Consider the following 21,707-nt stretch of genomic DNA (forward strand, 5'->3'; position numbering starts at 1 on the left):
ATCTCTCTAAAAACCTATGTAACATAGATGAGGATTAAAAAATGATGAAGTGAGTTTTGTTTTAATATGTGGAGAGAGATAGAGAGAAGAGGGTCTCAAATGATGAAAGGAATAGACTTGTTTTTTTTTCTCTCTAAAAACCTATGTAACAGAGATGAGGATTACCTACCAAACCCAAAACCTCAATGACAGGGATGAGGATCACCTCCCCAACCCACGCTAACTTTTAAACGGTTTAGAGTTCAAAAAAGATGCATTTTTTAATTAAATAATAATCTTATGAGGCATTCTCACATCCATATATACAGGAAACTAAATTATCGTCATTAAATTTGACATAAATCTTTAGAAAAATTATCACATAGGTGTGGGACTTAACTTTTGTGGAGATCTATATCAAATTTAATACTGATCATTTGGGGTACTACACATGGATATAAGAGGGTCTCATAGAATCATTATTCTTTTTAATTTATTTGAGTTAAATATTGAAATAAATATAAATAAAGTTATGAGTAAGAATCTTATTTTTCAAGATTATTATTAAATTTGATATAGATTTTTTAAAAAAATCAACTTTCATATTTATATAATAATGTTTTTAGAGATTTGTATCAAATTTACAAATATGGGTGTGGGAAGGCCTTGTAGCATCATTATCTTAAAATTATTTAAGGGATTAGAAAATATGTTTTCAAAATTTGATTTTAGAAAAAAAATAAATTTAAAATTAGGTCAATATAGATATTTTCCCGAAAGAATACTCTCTCCCCCTCTCTCTCTCTCTACCGGTTGGCGGTACTCTGGACACGTTTGCATAGTAATTTAAAAGCCACTTTAAAATCTTAGACTGATATTTCTCTTTCCTCTCTGACCTTTTCCTTACACTGCATCCTTCTTAGTCGCAGCCATACGGCACCTTTCCCACTGAATCGATCTCGTTTCCATTTTCCAAAACACACTCATTCTCACTTTCTCTCTCCAAATTGAAAACCTTCGAACAAAGTCACAGCGCGATATCTTCCCTGGCACTTCTTCCGATTCCTCTCTCTCTATCTTCCTCTCTTTTTATCCTCATAGAAATGTTACAAAACCATTGGCCGAATGGTTTTAACGCTCGTGTCTTGTTCATCCGGACAATGCAAACCCTAAGCTCTTAACAGATTCTGACAAAGCCGGAAATGAGATTAAGGCTTGGAGCAATGGCCACTTGGCCTCGAGATCTGCTCGTGGTGATCTTGTTCGGCCTCTACATAAGTGTTTGTTCTTCGCCGGAGGATTATAGGAGAGCGTAAGTGCATTCTAGGGTTTGAAGTGGTGTTACCATTTTGTTAGTTGTTCTACTGTTCTAGTTGTTAGTTGTTCTTTGAGATTTTTTTCATGGCTGTTCAACTCTTATCTAGCGTGATGGATTCCACAATGAATTGTTCTTGTAGAGTATTTAAATTTTTTATTCTTTTGAAGTGACTTTTATAAGATTCCCCATCTTTTGAGCTTGATGCAGTTTCAGAATTTGAAAAATCTTGTCTACTTGTACAAGATAACTACATTGCTAAGAATTGAAGAACAGGGGCATTCTAGGGCTTCTACTCTGTCATGCACTTGTTTATTTTGTTCAGCTTGTGCTGTAAATTTATAGGCAGGTGTTCTGGCTTGGATTAGTATTTTAAAATGTTTAATGTTTTCATTTGGTTTGGAGCAATTGTTGTGAAAACATGATAAACATTTTGAGATTCAATGGGTTCAGAAGTAGAAAAGCATTATTAATATTTTATACAATGCAAGAAGTATAGGTATTGAACTCTGAACCCTATTTATGGAGTTCAACTCTTAAATTTTTAATCTGGAATTATATTTTGTGAACTCGCAAATGTTGGGTTTCAACATAGGAATCTAGTAAAAACATCTCCATCTCTTAGCTTTGATGGTCTGCATCGGTTAAAACAGTGTAAATGAATCGATAACATATAAAAGAAAACATGGTTTAAAGGATTCTGAGATCCTCATTTCACCCTTACCAAATTCCCTTCACATGCTAACCGTTTTTTGAATATTTTCCTGGTTGTGATAGATGTAGTGGTGGTCTTATGGTAAATCATTTCAACTGTTATTGATTTCATATGAAAAATGGACAACTAGACAACTAGATGTTTTCGTATCTGGCACTTTAACTTCACATAATTTCCTCCATAAATGTTTTAAGTTGGCCTGGAAAGCATCTGCTTTCTACATTGTCTTGGTGACTATCGAGTTCATGTTTATGTGACAAATTAGGTAATGAGTTGTATTACGATTGTTCATTGCTCTGTTCATGTCCATATGGAATACATTTATAGGCCGATTCATATGTCATTTCTTTCCAAGCCTATATGAGAATGATTTGCATGCAACCTTTGTTCTGGCATTTCTTTAATCTTGGTATTTGTCGTTATAGACCACAATACCATGCACTATTGAGGATTTTTGCCCTCGATACTTTTGCAGGTTTCCCATTATAGAACCTGATTCTGGTCATACCAAACTTCGGATTGCAAGAGAGGGTTTGGAGGCAATAGAAAGGATAACAAACCCAATTGCTGCTGTTGCTGTAAGCATCTTGTAGTATTGTTTCAGTCTTAACTTAGAATAATAAATTCCTGTGTTGCAAGATTGGTTTTAATCTAAGATTATTTGCTTCACATTTTCATGGGAGAATGTCAACTTCCACAGTTGATAATTTGTTTTGCTTGAAGAAACTGTTAATGGCTGTATGATAATGATAAGGGATCATCTGATACACCATTGCTTGGAACTGGGATATGAATTGAAGTCGGGGATACTTTGAAATTTTTTGTGCTCACTGAAATGAAGCTGGTATGATGAAGTTGAATAATGAAAAGGGACTAAAATGCATATCCGAGGGATGTCAGTTTAGTGCCTTTTTCAACTTTAAATTCATAATTCATGGTGGATTGTCACTAACAAGTTTGTAGGATGAATAATGCGTCTTTCTTTTGACAACTCAATGTTAGCATCTTATATGATGTCTTCCATTCTGGATTTGTTTATATATGGCTTGATATTTCCTTGATGTTATCCTTGTTAAATATGGATTGCATTTTCTGCAATAATGAAGTTCATGCAGTAGCCAAGTATGCTACAATAGCAAAAGGGCACATGATGATAGCTAGTATATATGGAATGTGTTACATCAGTGTTCAAAGACTCGACTGAGTCGACTTGGATGGGCTGGAATAACTTGGCCTCAAGAGGGTTCCGAGGCGAGTTTTTTTGTACAAACTGGGGTTTAGAAACATTATATTATTTCTTGATAATTTTTGTTCCTAAACAGTAATAAATGATGTATGAATATATAATTTTAAATAATTTTATGTGTTTTATGATGATTTGTAGATTTTTTATTATGTGCTCGATTTTTCTATTTTTCCTTTTTTTGGATTTTTCTCAATTGTTTCAAGCTATAAATCAAAATTTTCCATATTCCACCTTTTATGTACTTTTTCCCATCTTTTATATACTTTTAATGCTTCTTATGACTTCTCTTGCTTTTTACTGATATATAAATTTATTTTAGCCAATCTTTTAGATTTTATTTTGCAAGCTTTAGCCCTTTTTCGGCTCATGCAGGACTCAGTTAAGGTCAACTCTGATTTGCCCAAGTTACTCAGCTCAGGCAGGGCCTCATCCTAAGCCTGAGCAGAGTTTTTTTGCATTGGTTTAGAATGATTTGCATTGGCATTGGCTTTCTGTTCTTCTTTCTCTGCAGCTTATCTTTATGTGCTGCCTCGTCTGTCTCTATACATTGTTGGAAACAAAGTGCTCTTGAGATATTGTGACTAAACTCCCTATGTTATATGCAAGTGCAAGCATGTCAAGGATTGGCCTCCCCAAGAATATGATCAAATTTAAGCTGTGGCTAAAGTGGCTGTCATTTCCAGTTTTTTTCATGAATTTACCTCATAGGAGCCTGTTGTCATTTCTGATTAACTTTTGAACTGCTCCAATTTTTGTGGGATCTACAACTTGTACCCAGATAACCTCCATCTTTGACAGCTGAAATTTCTTTATTGGGTGCTATTAATAGAAAAAAAAATAAGTTCTTGGTTGTAAACTTCTTCTAGTTCTGAAGATGTGTTACTTCTCTGCTCCTGTTCATGCTTTTGGTAATTGAGGTTTAAAATTTTCATCATGCCCATGGCTTATCTATTATATGCTCTCCAATGAATCAATCATTTTGTTTTCCCTAAAATTGTCAAACCTTCTCCTTTCTACAGAGTTGCTACTGACCATGTATGTTCTGCACTTAGTGAGAGAAGTGTATCTGTGTAAATCCGTGAAACTAGTTCTTTCCTCCAGTTCATGCGGTGAATTTTGTTTAGGCTTGTTTTTTTTTAACTTAAAGGCAGTTCACTTTTCATGTTTAATTCCTCCAAATGTGTAGAAAATAAAGAACTCTATCAATGATTTACTTGCTTCATTTCAGGTGATTGGTCCGTACCGCTCGGGCAAGTCTTTTCTTCTCAATCAGCTTCTCTCACTTTCTTGCAACGAAGGTTCGGCTTTGCCAGCCCACTCTAGGGTCCTTTACTACTTCGATATAGATGGTATTGTTTTGCATTTTGTCTTATATTTTTCATCATTTTGAGGTTCTTTTGCTCACAGGATTTGGTGTTGGTCATATGCGGGATACCAAAACAAAAGGTCAGGAGTCAAGTGAAATATGTTTGAATGCTCAGGCTTCTATCACTCCCTTTGATTGCTCTTGGGTGTGTTTCCAGCTGTATGTGTGTTTGGTAAATTTTTAGGATCTCTTCTTGGCATGCAGGAATATGGATATGGGGTGTTCCAATAGAGTTGGAAATTGATGGGGTTAAAACATCTGTGTTTTATCTTGATACAGAAGGATTTGAAAGTGTTGGTAAATCCAATGTATATGATGACAGGCAAGTTTCTGGATTTGGGCTCATCTTCAGTTATCGCAGTTTCTTCCAATATGTTAATATGACATATGAGTAATGACTTTTGTATCTTGCCTCTAACAGGATTTTTTCCCTAGCAACCGTTATGAGTTCAGTGCTGATCTATAACCTCCCTGAGACGGTGGGTATACTAATTGAATGTGTATAACCTTGCTACTTTGTTTATGATGCATAGGGGAATGTTGGTTTACTTAAATTGATTGGCTTGATCCATTGAATACGTGCCTGAGTATGTGTGTTGAGTATGTATGTTGTTAAATTAGATCCGTGAAGCAGACATATCTCGATTGTCATTTGCTGTGGAACTTGCTGAAGAATTCTATGGAAGGTTTGCAAAATATTAGTTTTTCAACTTCCAGAGCAAGATTTACAATTGGATACATGCTTGTAGGGAGATTATGTTTAATAGAGCAAATGTAGTCTCTGAATTCTGACTGTATTCTTGGTTGTCCTCTTGCCCTTCATTTCTTGGGAAACTCATCAGAGTGAAGGTCAGAGTCTTAAACCACTTGAATTATGTTAAGCCATTTTTGAGAAATGAAAAGAAATAGTAGACATAAATTTGTTAAGCTCTGGATTTTTTCTTGTAGGGGCAAGATGTAGCATTCGAGCCTGCCAAGCTTTTGTGGTTGATTCAGCGTGATTTTCTGGGTAAGTGAACTTCATCCTTCAAATTATCATTAGTGTGACAGGGGATTTGATTCTGAAAGATCAATTATTTCCTTACGGGAGTTGACCTCAAATGTCCATGTGTACCAGATTTGAGCATGTGTTCCAATTAGCGTAGTAATCTTTCCTGGATAGATTATATATTAATTCAAATAAAAATGCAAATAATGCTATGACCACAAATATCCTTAAAATAATGGTACGTGGAATGGCTGGCAACAATTATCACCCAAGACCAATTATTAAACAGAAGACATTCTAAATTTGCTTAATGATGCAGGACTTATCTGGCCTTTTTGTCCCTTTGACTTCCGCTTGGGGGTAAAAATATTGGTTAGGGTGCGGGAGCTTAGAGGTTTAATCCCTAGAAGTTTGGCCCCAAAAAAGCCCAAAGAAGCTAACCTACCTTTTTTTAAATTGGGCCCTTTTGTGCCTATGACTGATGTGGCGATGCTTACCATTTTGAAAGATTAGAAATTATTTTCTTCTCGTTTCCATTGTTAAGAAAGAAATAATTACTCTTCAAAAATTTCATGTTGAAATGGTCAACCACGAGTATTCCCTCTTCTCGTTAATCTAGGCATGTTCAGATTTTGCAATTGTAAAGATGACCAGTTTCTAGATTCAACTAAGTTGTTAGCTCATGATGTTTTCCATTTCATGGTTGCAAAGCAAAAGGACGACAAGACATCACAAAACTTTCAGGACTGGATACTATACTTTGTATGAATATGTGCTGCGCTTCGACTTGGTCCACATCTCTGCTACACTACGACTTGGTCCTCTAGCTCTAACTTTTAGTCGACCAACCACCTTCTCCTTAGGAGTGCAGTATTAGGGTTCTAACACCCAACGTCCATCTTCCATACTTATCCATGGGCAGTGAATTGAATAACTATTCCTGCTCAGAACAAGGTGGCCATAAAAGTGGGAACAAGTCATCACCCTACTGACCTCGGATAAACATGGACAGTGGATGTTGGGTTTGAGTGTCATATTCCATAATTGCAGTATGGAATACTTTCCAAAAATTTAGAGTATTTAAAGTGATGGTGGGGGTCATAGATACATTCGTAGGATTAAGATGTCGGAAGTGAAAGAAGCTTTGAAAAGGCGTTAGGACCGGATGGTATCCCGATAGAGGTTTGGAAGTGTATGGAGAAACTTGGCATTGACTGATTGACAAAGCTGTTCAACAAGTTGTTGAAAACAATGAAAATGTCAGACGAATGGAGAAAAAGTATTGTGGTACCTATTTACAAGAGCAAAGGAGACATACAAAATTATGGAAACTATCGAGGAATTAAGCTTATGAGCCATACTATGAAGCTTTGGGAAAGAGTCATTGAGCAACGACTAAGGCATGAAACAAGTATATCTTAAAACCAATTTGGTTTTATGCCAGGAAGGTCAACAACTGAGGTGTTCCTACTTAGGAAACTGATTGAGAAGTTTAGGGCGAAGGGAAAAGACCTCAATATGGTCTTTATTGATCTAGAGAAAACTTATGATAGAGTACCTCGAGATTTGAATTGACAGGTGCTGGAAAAGAAAGGCGTCTCTAGACACTACATCGACTTGATGAGAAATATGTACGATGGAGCGGTTACTAGTGTATGAACAACTAATGGAGAAACAAGTGAGTTTTCAGTGACAATAGCCAATAGGTCTACATCTAGGGTCAACATTGACCCCGTACATTTCTGTCTTAGTTGTGGACGACTTAACTAGGCACCTACATGATGAGGTACCGTGATGCATGTTGTTCACAAATGACATAGTTTTGATTGATGAGACCCGAAACGGCATGAACATAAAGTTAGAATTTTGGAGGGATGCTCTAGAATCTAAAGGTTTTAAAATTAGTCGGACTAAGACAAAGTATATGGAGTGCAAATTTAGTAATAATAGGAGTAGAGATGAGGAGTAGTTGAGATTGACGGCCATGAAGTACAAAAGAGACCGCACATTCGATATCTTGGGTCGATAATACAGGAAAATGGAGAGATCGAAGAAGATGTGGCACACAGAATTAGAGCTAGGTGGGCGAAGTGCAGATGTGCAACTGGAATTTTATGTGATCGCGGCATACCAATGAGGCTGAAGGGCAAGTTCTATAGGACAACGGTGAGACCAGCTTTGCTCTATGGGGCAGAATGTTGGCCACACAAAAACAATATACTCATAGAATGAGTGTAGCGGAGATGATGATATTGAGATGGATGAGTGGCAAGACGAGAAGGGATAGAATTCACAATGAATCTATTCGAGAGAATTTAAGCGTAGCACCAATAGGTTATAAATGAGAGAGTTGACTTAGGTGGGCTGACCATGTGTGGCGCCAACCAAATACAACACCTGTTAGGAGATACGAATTAGTTCAAGTGGAAGGACTGAAAAGGGCAAGGGGTGAGCCCAAAAGGACGTGGTTGGAAGTAGTCTGAAAAGATATGGGGACTATGGCCTCACTGAGGATATGACCTTTAATAGAGCAGATTGGAGAATCAGGATTCATGTAGCCGACCCCAATTAATTGGGACAAGGCTAAAGTGATGATGATGATGTAATTATGATTAGTCATTTTTTGTATATGTACATCTATATCCACATGATCGAACCTCATTTTTTAACGAGAGTTGCATTTGCCAAACTCTTGCTCCAAGCTAAGATGCTTGGATATTTGTAAATGTCTTTATGCTCGATGCAGCTCAGGGGCAAATTATGAGGTGCAGAGGCCAAGGACTTTGGTGAGGTGCAACTCATTGTTTTCAAAGGCACGTGTCTCGGGTGCCAAGGCTGCCCCTTGAGGTGGGGTGGGCACCTAGGTGCCTCGTGCCCTAGGCGAAGCACCTGACATGCCTACCCATGGCACAAGGACTGATGTAAGGTTGGGGGAGTATTTCAATCCCCCCAACAGCTCAAACCCAAATTATTGAGATAAAACCAACAAAAAGTAAGATTTTTTTTTTTTTACTTTTCTTTGAGAAAATATCCAAAACTTTAAAAAAATTCTCAAATTCAAAATTTCTTTAGATAGGATTCTTTTTGGTGTTACATCTTACATTTGCTGATTTACATTTGTGAAATGTTATTCAACATATACCTAGTTACTTTCAAATTTGTTTTTATTTTTTTTGGGTTCAAATTATTAATATACAATTCAATCAACTGTGTATATATGGGGTTAGGGGTATGTAATACATCAGCCGACCCCAATTAATTGGGAAAAGACTATGATGATGATGATGGTATGTAATACATTCATACATACATATATTTATGTTATATACCTATATATGTGTGTGTGTGTGTGACCTGATGAATTATTTTTTCTCTCTTTTTTTATTGATTGGTAGAACCTAATGAAAAGTTTTAAACTTGTGGATTATGGTCTACAGAGGGGAAGTCTGTACAGGAGATGGTCAATGAAGCTCTTCGACTGGTTCCCAATCACAGTGGTTAGTTTCACCAAACCCCTGCCTTTATGAATGTGATGCTAGTTATAACCTACAATGTTTGGATTCATGAAAAGTATGTTAATTCAGGGGATGGATTGTGACTGCAGGTGACAAAAATATCAATCAGGTACCTTCTATCGAGCATTGTCAAGTCTACCTTTCTATTATATGTCTATAGGTTGCTGATGCTGCAAATTTTGTTATTGTATCAGGTTAACCAGATTCGCGAATCTTTGGCAATCATGGGTGATAACAGTACAGCCTTCAGCTTACCTCAGGTGAATTGTTTCGCTTCTATGTTTTATTTGTGGATCATCACTTCGCCAAATCTGTTTCTTGAACGATTTTCCTCAAATATGCTGGTGAAAATAAGTTGCCAAATTTCTTTGCCCAGTTACTTGGTTTACAACGTTAGAGGACAAACTCATGAATTTTTGTCTTCTTTTGGTGCTTGCTGGCGAAATGCTATTAAAAAAAATCCAAATGGTCTACAAGCAGCTTTTTTGAGAGGGATTAAATAGACCTTATTTGTCATTGGAGTTCTCTTATTGTAGCAGTAGTCACTGAAACCTTAAACACCAGTTTCCTGAAGGATAAAGAGTAAAGTCAAATGTGCCATTTAGAAATACATCATTCGTGACTGTAGATGTATACATCAAACCTTCCTTTTTTAAAACTGTAAGCTTGCTCCCTTTTTGGCTAGGCTCGTTTGTTTTTATAATCTATGAACTTTGACCTAGCTTTTCTTCTGATTCAAGTCACTGAATACTCAGGAGGTTCATGGTTTGATTTGACTTGACTTGATTAATATTTCAAATCTTTGTACTACTGTTATGTTTTTTCCAGTGAATGAAGCATTGAAGTTGTTTTTTATCTCCGTATTTTCAGCCTCATCTTCTACGTACCAAGCTTTGTGATATGGAAGATGCAGATCTTGAACCTATGTATGTAAAGAAAAGGGAACAGTTGAAAGCATTGGTGACCTCCATCATCCGACCAAAAATTGTCCAGGGGAAACATCTAAACGGGAAGGAGTTTATATCATTTCTGGAGCAGGTTCCATTTCAGTTGATCTATCATCCTTATTTAATAGGCCATCCTTTGTAGTTGGGTATCTTATTTTCATTCTGTATACAACTGCAGAGATTAATAATTTTCTGGTCAGGAATGGAGGCTAAACCTTGTCCTATGGACCTAAAACAATTTTTATTGTGGTTCATGTTTCTGTTGTTTAATGCCTGAATGTCCATGTTTCAGATTCTTGAGGCCTTAAACAAAGGCGAGATTCCATCAACAGGTTCTCTTGTGGAGGTTTTCAATAAGGGGATTCTTGAGCGCTGTTTAGCATTGTACAGTGAGATGATGTCTCATGTGGGTTTACCACTATCAGAGCAAATGCTGCATCACACACATGATCAGTCAAGAAAGAAGGTTATGGAAGTATTTGAACAGCAGCATTTTGGTCGTCATCATGCCCAAAGATCAGTTGTAAAATTGGACGATGAAATACAAAAGGCGAGTGAAATCATATAATCTCAGTGCAGTAAATAGCTGCAGCAATTTGTGCTTATGTAACTGATTTTGGAGAAGTAAGCCCAGCTAGTTATAATAAAGATTATCCCTCTCTTTGGTTTTATGAAACGTTAGTGGTTGTGATGGAGAAATGCTTCATGTAGGTATATAAAAATTTGCTTTTGGCAAATGAATATCAATCTTCAAAGCTGTGTGAGGCATTATATACAAAATGTGAGGATAAAATGGACCAGCTCCAAGTCTTGAGGCTTCCCTCCATGGCAAAATTTGATGCAGGCTTTCTTCAATGCAATCAAAGCTTTGAGCATGAATGTGTAGGCCCTGCAAAAGTCAATTATGAGCAACGGATGGTTAAGGTGAGACTCTTGTTCATATCTGGGTTTCAATTATGCCCTTATTTTATTGATGTGGATTTATCAACTAGACATTGCTTTGTTAGCTGATTTCTTGAGCTAGATATAGTAAAATATTAATTTTATATCGAAGTATGGTTGGTCCCCTGGCTGCTTAACTTTCTGTGGTACTGTTTTGTTATACGAGCATAACTCATTCCTATAGACCATTTTTGTGGTCTGGATGATTACATATTTAGTGTTCAATGTGTCTGACCTTGATTCGTGAACAGTACTTTGTAAAGTTCATCATTGATGTGTATAAATCTGAGTCAATTTGTATTCCCATATGTACCTGGCTTTGCCACTCATTTGAGCCAATTTCAAGGACTAGCTCACAGCCTTAGACTAATTGACCTTCATTGGTCGAAGTTGGATTAAGACCTTTTATGCATATACCTGGTTCGTTTTCATTTTTTTCCTTAAAGAGCTTGTTAGAGATCATTATTCATTTTTTTCCTTTTTGGCAAGTATTTGTTTCTGGAGAAATGAAAGCATGCAATTTCAATTTTTTCCTTCGTTCTTTGAGTGCATGCGTTCCCGCCATCCACTCCTACAAATTTGGCTGCACCTTTATTGGCATTTTCCTTGTGTTTTTTTCTTTTGAATGAGCGTACAGATCAATTCTGACTTCTAAAGAATTGTCTTTTTTTAGATGCTATCAAAAGCTCGATCCCTGTTCATAAAGGAGTACAATCACAGGCTTTTCAACTGGCTTGTGGCTTTTTCCCTTGTCATGGTTGTGGTTGGCCGTTTCATCGTTAAATTTATATTGTTAGAAGTTGGAGCCTGGATATTGTTTATCTTCTTGGAAACGTATACACGCATGTTTTGGTCAGCAGAGTCACTTTACTACAATACCACATGGCACTTTGTGGTGGCAACTTGGGAGACTATTGTTTATAGCCCAATCCTCGATTTGGACAGGTACGCTCACCTCTTTTATTCGACTTGTTCCTTTTTATTTTGGTCTCTATGTGTGTGTGTCTCGAAGTTGCCAAGCAAGAAATTTAAAAGAAAATAGCACCTAATAACTAAGTAACTCTAGCATGTAGCCAGAATACCCAAAATGCCAAATACTAATTGCAATTGTTGAATAGTACTTCACAAGTCCATAACATCCAAAGACCAAAAATTCAGGACATAAACAATAAAAAAGATAGCTCTACTGCAAGTAAATCTTTGTCCCGGCACCCTTCAAACATAGGACAAAATCACCTTGAACTTTTTTTTGTCAGAGAATGTACAAATTTTATTAAAATCTTTGAAATAGAAGGAAAATGATTATTGATTTTTCACTTAATCCCCTTAGAACCATAAAAACGTGGTACTAGGGGGGTTTCAGGGGTGCCCCACCAAAGCCTCTTTCTCCTTTTCGGGGGAAAAAGAATGAAACTGCCCTTGCTCATAGCCATTTTTCCTCCCATGAGCAGACTCTACATATGTTGGGGCATTACTCAAGCGGCCACATATGCGGGCAATGCCGCTTATGTGGGCGCATCATGCTTGCTTGCATTGGGAGACCTGCAATGCACCACAAGGACACATGCTGATTGCCAAACATCTGCATCTCTCTCTCTATTCTAATGCAGCAAGCAAAATGCTATATGGGATCACAACAAAGTGGATGTGCCCTTGTGGCGCATTGCACGTCTCCCAATGAAAGCAAGCATGATGTGCCCACATAAGAGGCATTGCCTGCATATGTGGCTGCTTGAGTGATGCCCCAACATATGTAGAGTCTGCTCATGGGAAGAAAAATGCGCCAGAAGGGCGTGCGTCCGTCCATTTTGAATAATTCGTGAGACCCTGTCAACTAATGTATTTCTGTGATTTCTTTTCATCCTCCAGGGCTTCAATTGACATGTCTTTGGTTTTTAATAATATATGCTTCTTTCTTTTGGGATAACAGATGGGCCATTCAGATCGGTGTATTGCTAGTTGTAGTGCTTCTCTATTGGCGGTGTTATGGAAAGAGGAAACACAAGGGGCATTCTCTTTTGCCTTTGTATGATATACGTAGGGGTTACAATCATCGTGACCGAAGATCTGATTAATCTTATAATCTGGATATTTATGCAAGCCATAATTTTTGAATTGGCATCCTCTCTTGGACTAATTGAGAAATTCTTGAAGCAGCACAGGAACAGATCTGAGCATGGACGGCTGGTTGGTGCATGGCGTTTCGGCATCCCTTACTGGCTTTCTTGGTGCCATTTTCTTTGTTTTTCTTTTCTCTCTCTTTTGAAATTCGTTTCCTCCTTTTGATCTTATTTCCTGTATAATTTTTATAATTGAGTTTAGGCTATGGCGGGCCTGTGTAGTTTCTATTATATTCTTGGGGTAATTGAAATTTGAGAGAGAATTTATTCGTTTAAAGTGTCAGTTGTAACAGGGTGCGGTGCGTTGAAGAAAGAGATAACTAAGTAGATGGATGTGTGAAGTACAACAAAAATTGTGGAATTGAGATTTTACTTGATTTCACTTGGAGATGGAGTACATTAGTTTGTGGTTTCCTAGTACAATAACAAAAACAATGCTGTTTGCATGAGGTGTCAACCTTGACACCTCAAACAAAGTAGGTGCACCTCAATGTATTGTTGAAAGATGCAGTGTTGATGCTGAAAGCCCTTACGATGACTTAAAAAATCTGTTTTTCACCTCTAATTATAAAAATTTAAAGCTCTGAAAATAGTGTAGATAGAGTAGAACTACGAACACTTGGAAATTTTTAGAAGGAAAATCGTTTCAAGTAGACTGGACTGTATTATTACATACGCGGTCTAAAAAGTGTAAAGTATCCATCTTAGAGATGGATGCAAGTAGGGCGTTCCATCGAAAAACAATGAAAACTAACGATCCAAATGTTTACTTACTAGAATTATTATTTTTAGTTTTTAATTTTTTTTTTTTTTTTTCGTATTCATGATATTCATGTTAGAGATTACATGTCCTTAAAATTTAAGTCCAAAAATCGGTCTCAAAAATAGATTTATTAATAGGCTTGTGTTTTTACATATGCAAGCTTGACTGCATAGAAACCGGGTCCTTTTGAAAATGGATAGTTGAGGTAAAGTCTCATAAGGTACATTATTTTTAGGGCTTAAAATTTTATTTTATTTTTTTTCATATTCATACATATTGAGATTGAGATGATCCGTTAAACAATCTATTCAGGTGGATGTTTTAGGAGTACCTTCTATATTGTAAGTTAAGTATGGATTTTTGAGGAGTACCTTCTGTAGTGTAAGTTAAATATTTTTTTTTATAAATTTTTTTCCAATAAAAGTTGTAATAATATATAAAGTTCCCCAAGTATTTTCTCGGAGAACAAATTTGAGGAATGTTACCAAAACCTTTCTCTTTTACAAAAGAGTGCACGGAACATGGGCCGCTGTTCATTCTCCGAGTCGAACTTTGGAGATCAATTGTTGAACTGCTCTTCTCTAAAAGCTAATTTTAAGCATATTAAAAGCTGGGTTGAGTTGTAAGCCACGGACTTTTTGCAGCGCTATATCTCACGATCAATCATACTACTGAACTACTCAAAAGACAAAAAAAAAAAAAAATAATGAAAAAAAAGAGGTGCCCGTTCGCACCTTGAAACTAGCTGATGCCCAAGGTGCTTCTCTTGGGTTAAGGTAGCGCCCCTCAAGGCGCACGCCTAGAGGCCAAGTTGCCACCTAGATGGCGAAAACGGTGCCTAGGCTGCCAAATGAACATGCCCAACAGCCCCAACCGCTCATCTGTTTTTGGGGTTGCTTCAATCTTGAACCGTCTAGGTGGCCAGGGGTGGCGCCTTCAGTTTAGCTTGGTGCTAATCCGAATGAACTTAGGAAGAGCTTCCTCTCTAGCTTTCAATGGCGACTACCATTTAAGCTTTAACTAGATGGAAATTCCTCGTCTTTTCTAGGTCTTGTTTGAACATCAACGATTTCAACTTTTGTTTAATTCTTTCATTCTTTTTATACACGGAAAAATATAGAATGATATTGTTTACCTTTAATACAAGGTGGTCGCTTTTTTTTTTTTGTGGACAATGTTCAAAATTTTATTGATAGAAAGAAAAGAAATTACAACGAACTAAATTAAAGCAGAGTCAGAAACTAAAAGAGATTGAAGAGGACACCTCTCTTCGAATAAGAATTTGCTAAATCGTTTGCTTCCCGAAGCACATGTCTGAATTATACATCCAATGAGTCTCCAATATCCATAGCTTCAAGACAAAGAGACTTCAACTTCCTTGGTGGCTTCCAGATCTTAGAACACCAGCTTATCACATTCAAAGAGTCCCCTTCTATTACGCAAGGAATAATCAGATTCTTATCCCTCAGAATTTTTAACCCTTAGAGAACTGCCAACATTTCAGCTTCATTAGTTGTTTTCTCAGCATACGGACCAGCAAAGGAGAAAATAATATCACTATTATGATCTCTCGCTACCCCTCCATTACCTGCTGGTCCCGAAATACCGTAGGAACTCCCATAAGTACTAATATTTAAACTTCCCATATCCGGTGCCTCCCATCTACCTCTTGGTCTTATCTTAATACTCCTTTGCTGCATGAGAATCCCCAAATTAACTTCCACATCTCCATATTGAATGTGAATTCCTTCTTTTCACCAAATCCTTGTCCATAGAAATCCCTTAAAAAACTAGCCTAATCCTCTCTAGCCATACCTCCCAAAGCACTGCTGCTCTTCCAATACTTGAGATGATATTCCTCGCCTTAGGTAACCCCATGAAGCTTAATTGATCGATCAAGTTTGCATGACTTTAGGGTATGGATCCTGCAATCCCTATCTTATTAAAAACCCAACGTCAAATGTCACAGACAAAGGGACAATGAAGAAACATGTAATCCCCATTCTCATCACTTTCTTTACATAATAAATAAACATTTGTAATGGTTCTACCTCTCTTCATAAGATTATCAATAGTAAGAGACTTACCTTGAAACAACACCAATAAGAAAAACTTAACCTTGTAAGGAATTTTTTAAGACCATACATGTCTAAGGGCTTTTCTATTCCATCTTATTCTATCAAGAAATAGCCAAGTATAAGTTGATTTAACCAAGAAACATCCATCTGATTGGGTTATCCTCCTCTAGCGCTACCCACCATCATTTAGCTAGTGAAGCCCAATTCATGTATTTTAGCCTTCTCACTCCCAATCCACCTTCAATAACCAGAGTGCATACTCTGTCCCAACTGACAAAGTTGTCGTTTCTACCAAAGTCTCCAGATCCCCAAAAGAAACTCCTCATCAATTTTTTAATAGATTTCATTACTGATGTAGGCATTTGAAGAAGGGACATTTGGTAGACTAGTAGATTTGATAAAGATGATTTGATTAAAGTCGCTCTGCCCCCCAAAGACAGATGTTTGGATTTCCATAGGTCCAACTTCGCAATTGCTCTCTGTAACACCGGGTCCCAAACAGATCTAGGCAACCTTTTATCAAAGATCAGTAAACCAAGATATTTAATAGGGAATTTATCAACTTTGCAACCCTAATGAAAGGCTAAAGTTACTACTGCTGCATCATCACAAGCAATTCCCACAATGGACGTTTTGTCAAGGTTTACCTTAAGACCAAGGCCAACTTCATAGCATAAAAGCATTCTTCTGATGTTTACAGTCTGATCTACTGATGCCGAGCAAAACAACAATGTGTCATCTAAATATTGCAAATGAGAAACTTGCTGACTCTGTGGTGTCACTTTGAATCCTTCAAAATGTCCCCTATTCGCAACATTGCAAATGGCTGTATTGAAACTTTCTCCCATAATTGTGAACAAAAAAGGGGAGAGAGGATCACCCTGTCTCAACCCTCTGGATGCCTGAAAAAATCCTTTTGGACTTCCTTCTACCAACACTGAAAAATGAATGCTTGTTAGACAACAACTGATCCATCTGCACCATTTCTCTCCAAACCTCATGCACCTTAAGACTTTCAAAAGTACATCCCAATCTACATGATCATACGCCTTTTCCAAATCTTCTTGCTCTATTAGCACCCGTCAGTAATTATCCTACCATGAATAAATGCTGATCGATGACTGCTTATAACCCTTTTCGACACCCTTTTTATTCTCTCAACTAAGACTTTAGGTATGATCTTGTATAGGCTCGTGAGCAAGCAGATTGGGCGTATATCATATTATACCAGAAATCAATTTTTTCTTTGGAATTAATGCTATGTAAGTAGAGTTTATCGCTCTACTTATAAAATCCTTATCCAAAAATTCATTCATCATCATTAGTAACTCAACTTTAGTCAACTCCCAGAATATTTGGAAAGTCTTACCGGAAATCCATCATGACCTGACACTGTCTCGTGGAAGAGCAAAAACTGGCCTTCTCACCTCTTTCTCTGTAGTCCATCCTTCCAAAGAGTTAGCTTCCTGAACTGATAATCTTTGAAATTGAAGTCCATCCAATCTAGGGGTAAAAGCCACATCTTTAGAATATAATCTCTGAAAATACCTAACAAATTTTAATTCCCATGCCAATCTATCTTGCACTGTAACTCCCTCAAAACTAATTTGAGATATATCATTTTGCATTTTCTTTGTATTATCTATAGCATGGAAAATTTTCATATTTAAATACCCTTCTTTAAGCCACTTAACTCGCGATCTCTGTTTCTGATAGATTTTCTTCTGATCTCAAAAAATCATGAAGTGTGTTCATAAGGCTTATCTTTTCTTCCTTCAATTGAGAGGATAAACTTCGTTCATTTTGGATAGCCAGCTCAATCATATCCAAATTCATCTTCACTTCCTCTCTATCTTATTTTTCACATGAAATTCGTATCCTTTTTCCATTGGATAAGTTTATGCTTTATATTCACCAATTTTTTGTGAATACGAAATCCAAACCATCCCAAACAGAAAGAGCTATGCCAAGTATTCGAGATCAACTCTATCACATCATTTTCCTCCATCCATTCCAAATTCAACCGAAATGGTTTTGGGCCCCTAATCACATTATCAGTTTTCAAGCAAATAGGGAGATGATAAGAAGACAACTTAGTGAGAACATTAACATAACCAGTGGATATTGCGATTCTCACTCATCTGAAATTAGAAAACGTTTTATCTTGCTTGGAATCAAATTATCTATAGAATTGTTTGACAAAGTATAAAGCACATTATTTATAGGCAAGTCTACCAAATGGTGGCTCAATATAAACTGATTAAACATGCGCATAGAGCGATTCAAAGAAGAATTAGAAGGTGGTCACATTAATCTTGATCATTGGATGTCAAGTTGAGTGGCTACAGCTATTCCATTGACCAAGCTCAAACTTCAAAAAAAAAAAATTTGGACTTTATGACACATCCAAGCTATCAAATTTCACACCAAATAGGTGTAATGAATTGTAACCAAGTTGTATCAAAGGCAAATGGTCTCATCATATACGATCCCTCTATATAGCATTGTTGGCCCAGATAAGTCATGCCAACTGGGCCGATGTTACTCGGAACATGTGGGTGACCGATTTGACCTACCGCTCCAATTTTTTAAAAATTAGCCATAACAAATCGGTAAAACCACAAAATATTGGATGATTTGTCGAGCATTATAATATTTTCAATGTAAGATTGTTTGAAACAAAACTATTTTTATTTTATAGGGAGAGGAATATTTTAAGGTTGTGAGTGACAGATCTAACATATCCGATGATATATTTTTTTATCGTGACATATCTAATGATATCAAAACTAGGAATTTTGGAAGCTTCTTCAATCAGTCCCAGTCCGGCACATAATTGACTATAATTTATATCCATGAATGAAATATTTTTCTTACTTGTTCAAGTGATAAATTAAGGGAATCCCAAAAAATTAATACGCCCAAAAAATTAATTCAACTTAGGGGTTTCATCAAAACTTAAAATATTATAGCTATGCAGTATTTGATTTTTCTTTTTTTGAAATGTTGCAGTATTTGATTTGATTGGGATTCCTCACCTCTCACTCTTATTCAATGTCTAGAATGTAATAGATTCATATTTGACCCAAAGGAGCTGTATAAGATACTTTTCTTAGATTCATATTTGACCCAAAGGAGCTGTATAAGCTATTTTTCTTAGATTGAGACCGTTTGAAACTGGTTCCATTCTTTGATCCCTCTATATGTGACATACATTGCATTCTATCCATTCCTACCTCAGTCCTATTATATTTTCCTTTTTTTCATTTTATTTCTCTTGTATATGCCTTTCATGCTAAATTTAAGAAAAGTAGAGAAAAAGAAAATTTTAAAAATTAATTTATCTCCATTATGTTTTGCACGGTTTTCCATAATTTATGTCTAACGAGAGTATAGATAATCGATAGTAAAATGGCAGTGGTTCTTATTGATTTTGATAAAGCACCACAAGGCATAAGTATGGTAGCATAAATCATAACTCACACTTTCCATTTTATTTGAATAACATAGAATTCACGTCATCTTAAAAGTTGTGTCACATTTTTTTAAAAGATAAATTAAATCTACACTTTCCAATTAAAATGAATGGTATAAAATATCACAATTTTATTTCTACAAATAAAACTCCCACTTTATACAAAACTGCACCCTACATAAAACAAAATATTTATATAATATTACAACTTGTAAAAGGTAGTAATAATCCACACCGTCTATTTTATTTGAGTCGTATAGAATTCACACTATCTTAAAGGACGTCATTTTTTGACATTGTCTTAAAAAAACGAGTCAATTTTGCACCGTTCAATTAAAATAGGTATAGAAAATCACGACCTTCCTTTTATAAGTTGGTTGCCATCTTATACAAATCACACCCTACGTAAAAGAAAATGTTTATACAAGATTGCAGGTTTACTTATAAAAGTAAGGTTGCAGTAATCGTCAACATCCATTGTGTTTGACTGATAAAGAATTTATACGAACACTTGTCGTTCTATGACACTATCTTAAAAGACGAATCAAATTTGTACAGTCCAAGTGGATTGTGTAGAACATCAAAACCTTACTTCTACAAATAAAATTATCACTTTATATGAACCATACCTTAAACAAATGATAAAAGTGATCAAATGTTTGAAAATCCGAAGTCACAAAGGATTTCGGATTTCCAATGTACAAAGTCAAAGGTTACCTTATGACTTTAGGATTTCCAATTTCCAGAGTAACAAGGTCACCTCATTAGGACAGTAGATTACCTTATGACCTCGGACATTTGAAATTCGAAACCATAAAAAATTGTGACTTCGGATTATTTCGAACAATCTGAAGTGAGGGTAAAATAAGAAAAACAACAAATGGGATAAGATATGCGCGTAATATGTAAAAAATTAAGGGGGATTTTAGTAATGGTGCGGTTTGTATAGAGCCTAGGCTCTAAACAATCAAATATTGAGCCTACCTTCGAATAGTATTGAGAAATGTGGTTTCAATATTGGAAATCTTTGTGATAGCCTTAAAATACATTTTCATATTTATTTATAAATTTTAAAGCTTCAAAAATAGTGTAGATCGACAAATCTATGAAAGCTTGAAAATCTTGAAAATTGACAGTCCAAAAATGCGTTACAAAATACACTATATCCAAAACTTGAAATCCATTTTTTTCTCTTGTTCATGCATCTTGATGTCGAGATGATGAATTTGAAGATATTTGGGCATCTTCTACTGCAATTTTTGAGGTAGGACCAAATTTGATTGTTTAGAGCCTTGGCTTTATATAAACTTTTCCCTTCTAGTAATTACAGAACTTATGTAAGATATATGGGTAATTTTCTCTAATTTCTATTTAGCCTCGACTATCTAGCTACATACACACACACACAAAGTTAATTTAAAGAGTACACTAGAAAAAAAAAAAAGGTGTAGCATGACAACACATATCTATTATTTAACTAATAAGAATATTCCTTCTCAACTTTACTTGTAATAGAAAGTAAGTACAATACTTGCCCAATAAAAATAAAAAAAATTACTTACCCAAAAAAAAAAAGTAAGTACAATTGATTTCCAAAAGACATGTAGCACACTAAACTAGTTAGTAATATTCCTCCTTGCCTGAAATTGAGAGGAAGTACAATTGTTATCCCAAAGATATGTAGCACACTAAAGAAGCGCACTAAATAATTAGAGAGTGCATCATGACATAAGCATACACACATGAGCACACATCACCGACAATATAGCTGTTCCTTAGAAATAGATAGAGATAAAGAGCATCACGAAGCCCATGAGAGTAGCAACACCACAATTCAAGCTCACCATCCCCACCATGCTATCAGGAACGATAACAAACAAATGAAGAGGGAAGCCCACAATATACAGCCAAAGCCCAAGTCCTATTAGGGCCTTGATCTTCCTCATCCCTTTCACTGACTGTGAGCCAAAGACTATAAGAGCCAGTTGCCCCATAGACACCATAAGACACATTTGGTAAATGACAATGAGGACCTTGATGGCAATTGCCCTTTCAGTTGTGTAGGTAAGGTAGGTGGGAAGGAGAATGGCACTTGAAGCCTCATATATGCCCTTGATTTCTTCTGTTTTATTCATCTCTCCCAGTGTTAGAGTGGGGGTGTTTGATGGCAAAGCTTGGTTCATATGGTTAGGTTGTGGTGGACTCATGCAAACTTTTGGCCAAAGGCAAGAGATGTTTTGGCCCATGGTTTAAACTTT

At 36.3% G+C, this 21,707-nt stretch overlaps 1 protein-coding gene across 4 annotated transcripts; it reads left to right on the top strand.

Moving 5' to 3' along the window:
- Positions 1-926: 926 nt before the first annotated feature.
- On the top strand, positions 927-13,515 carry LOC18429547 (Guanylate-binding family protein). Of its 4 annotated transcripts, XM_006838833.4 has the most exons (17): positions 927-1,291; positions 2,485-2,587; positions 4,484-4,553; positions 4,663-4,701; positions 4,826-4,943; positions 5,043-5,100; positions 5,243-5,307; positions 5,464-5,470; positions 5,570-5,630; positions 9,047-9,106; positions 9,214-9,233; positions 9,319-9,384; positions 9,995-10,162; positions 10,364-10,621; positions 10,783-10,995; positions 11,687-11,958; positions 12,944-13,515. In XM_006838833.4, the coding sequence occupies exons 1-17, from the start codon at positions 1,182-1,184 to the stop codon at positions 13,086-13,088; spliced, it is 1,833 nt and encodes a 610-aa protein (XP_006838896.2). In that variant the 5' UTR covers positions 927-1,181; the 3' UTR covers positions 13,089-13,515. The 4 variants fall into 4 exon arrangements, 3 of the variants coding, with proteins under 3 accessions (XP_006838896.2, XP_088717768.1, XP_088717769.1); XR_016051888.1 differs by lacking the exons at positions 5,243-5,307; positions 5,464-5,470 and having other exon boundaries at positions 10,364-10,695; XM_088861642.1 differs by lacking the exons at positions 5,243-5,307; positions 5,464-5,470.
- The last annotated feature ends 8,192 nt before the right edge of the window (positions 13,516-21,707 follow it).

The sequence above is a fragment of the Amborella trichopoda genome, chromosome 3 (genome assembly GCF_054954075.1).
Source record: "Amborella trichopoda isolate Santa Cruz 75 chromosome 3, AtrichopodaSantaCruz75HAP2 v2.0, whole genome shotgun sequence".
In the NCBI taxonomy this organism is placed as follows: domain Eukaryota; kingdom Viridiplantae; phylum Streptophyta; class Magnoliopsida; order Amborellales; family Amborellaceae; genus Amborella; species Amborella trichopoda.